This window comes from Phaethon lepturus, unplaced genomic scaffold, assembly GCF_000687285.1.
Source record: "Phaethon lepturus isolate BGI_N335 unplaced genomic scaffold, ASM68728v1 scaffold40996, whole genome shotgun sequence".
Classification (NCBI taxonomy): Eukaryota; Metazoa; Chordata; class Aves; order Phaethontiformes; family Phaethontidae; genus Phaethon; species Phaethon lepturus.
This window is the reverse complement of record NW_010547736.1, coordinates 40,377-43,091: the sequence shown is the minus strand read 5'-3', so window position 1 is coordinate 43,091 and position 2,715 is coordinate 40,377. Positions and strand designations below refer to the sequence as shown.

Here is a 2,715-nt window from a genome sequence, read left to right as displayed (position 1 = left end):
AAAGAGAAGTGATGACTGGTGAAGAAATCCTGGAGCAGTGACAGGCCCAGCAACCACCTCCCATGGCCAGCCCATTTGCACTTGCAGTGAGGCCACGCAACCCACACCAGCTAAGACAAAACCATTTGGAGCTCTTCTTAGAAGAGCCCTGGCATCACCTGCCACAAGAGAAAGGACTGATTTATACATTACCTAAGATCAGGTCTTCAGGAAAAATATGGACAACAACTGTTAGCTAAGGGACATGTGAGCTTTGTGCTATGGCTGGGACTGGCTAGATACTGTGCAGGGTATGTACAGATATTCCTCCTTTTCCACTGTGAGTGAAGCTGGGAGCGTGTTTATGGCCCATATGCTTGCCCTAATTTAGTTTCCTCCCTTTCCTTCATTGGAAAAGCTGGCATTGAAGTTGGACACTTCTCTTACACAACATGCCAATGTCACTGCATCTTTCTGAAACATGATCTCTGGCCTGGAAAATTGGGGCTGAGTTGTCACACAAGACAATTTTCAGTTAAGTGGCCACTAATTATAATAGAAATAATAATACGATTTAGAAGAGACTAGTAATGATTTTTTTTTTCATTTTCAGCAATGAAGATGAAAGTAATTTTGAGTTGATTTAAAGGTGTTAGAGAGATACGAGAGCTCGCATATAGGTCAGTCCTTGTATGTATATAAAAATTATACTAGAGGAGCATATTTTGCTTTCATTCCCAGCTATCTCCCAGTCTCACAAAGGGTGACATCAAAACTGTCTGTTGCTGCCCTTATTACTGTTAAAAGTGTACAGTTGCACTTTTTAGCATAAACCTGTGAGTGTGCGATTCATCTAATGGAGACGAGTTAAGTGCCAACCATGCCTCTGATGATTTAATTCTGTTGGTTTTCTTGGATCATTACAAACGTAAATGTCTGGTGAAATATGGCGTTTTCCTTTTCAAAGTTGAGATAGATTATTCAAATCTCCAGTTACTACAAATCTGCAGAGTGTCTGATGACTTACAGCAGTTGGGCTCCTGGCTTGCTCTTTCTTTTCACTACGCAATGTCTGTCTCAATGGAGAAAAAGGTTTACCTGGTCGAATTGCTGAGACTGGTAATATCCGATGACCAATAAATTTCCCTCCTTCTTCATACACTGCTAGCCTCAAACATGCCAGGGAAGGTAAAACGACCTAGAAGGCAATATTGTTGCATTATTAACTTTCTCCTTTCCAGACACAGGCTATGTAGCAGACAAAGTTCAGCCTAGGAGATCATAACATCTACTCATCTATAGGAAAGTCTTACCATATAAGAGGTCAGAGTGTATGCACCTGTGTGCCAAAATAACTCTCACTGAAACTTTTTTTCAATCAAGAAACTTGAGGTGGGATGTGTGCATAGTATGTTAAACTCAGCAATTTGACCCTACATTTTCAATATGATACAAGGGACTTTGGCAGTTCAACTCCTCTCACACTTGAGCGCCGCTCTATTTTCTGCTTATTACTCACAACATGTAGGTGTTTTTTTTTTCCTTTGTGTTTGCAACAATGGGATTATTTACTTCTGAGAAAAGTCACTGATAGGCATATTAGTGTTGAAAACTCAACAAGCAACTCAACCTGTTTTGCAGAGTGTGAATGTATGAATTACATGAACCATGTCAACACCAGTAGAATTTTCCAGTGCTGCAGCATACCCACTAGCTGGGCTAAAGAGGTTTAATCAGGCAGGATGTTTACTAGCACTGGATGCTTTCTTGGCACTACATAAGAAAGAAGGCCAAACAGTGAAAAAAGAAAACAAGAAATCAAAAAAGGTTACCTGAATGACCCTAATAAGATAGGAATCTTTAATGTTACTTTAAAAAAATGTGTAGCATAATTCATATTATTTTCTTACTTAATGCAAATATACATACAAATACACATATTTTTAACCTGGGCACAGATTATGGTTTGTTTGTTTTTTGGTTTTTGTTTTTTTTTTTTAACATATGCTAAAATATATCCTGACAATGAAGGGGGGGGAGGCAACAATCCAAAATTAAGAGTTTCTCAATTTATTTTCAACATTACTAAAAATAGTAATCTATGCTTCTCTGAACACAGAGGCAGCCAGGCACGATTGTTAACTAAATAGAGAAATGAAATACACTAATTAGAAGTTCATTACAGAAGAAAAATGCTAGTGAGGTTTCCAAACTTAAGTTCTGGCAGGCTGCCAAAAGAAAGTCATTCAGAAGGCCAAATATTGAGGGAAAAGGGCTGTACTCCCTAGAAAGCAGGGCTGCAAGTACCAATTGTATGAACATCTCTGAACTACGTTTGCTGAGAGAAACATGAAATAAATTGTTTTACAAACAGCTGGACTCAGGATTCACTTAACCACAGTGCCCAATAAGCAAAACCCAGAGATTCTGTTAAAAAACTGGCTGCAAGTACACTGCGAGGCACACTAAGACATTCATGTTGCACAATCCTAAAACATTCTCAGTATTTTCTGCTCCCTCAAAAGTTTAGAGAATTGAGTTTGAGTAGTATTGTTCAAATTGCATGAGTAACTTAGGAGTCTATGTCTCATTTCAAGTGGTTGGGATTTATGTGGTTTCATCACCTAGGTTGTATTCATACAGCATAATCTAGTGCAAAGCAGAGATAACAGATTGCTTTGAATGTGCTAGCTTGGACAGCCAGATTGTTATAGCTGTATCCACATTGTCTTGCCT

At 38.7% G+C, this 2,715-nt stretch overlaps 1 protein-coding gene across 1 annotated transcript in view; it reads right to left on the bottom strand.

Annotated features, from left to right (window-relative positions):
* The window catches only part of PLCB1 (phospholipase C, beta 1 (phosphoinositide-specific)), a gene marked incomplete at its 5' end in the record, with an annotated part of 61,767 nt that overhangs the window by 22,516 nt on the left and 36,536 nt on the right, over positions 1-2,715 (bottom strand). The window contains one exon of the mRNA XM_010289737.1: positions 1,078-1,177. Within this exon, the coding sequence (XP_010288039.1) occupies positions 1,078-1,177 (100 nt within the window). The remainder of the gene's footprint in view (positions 1-1,077; positions 1,178-2,715) is intronic.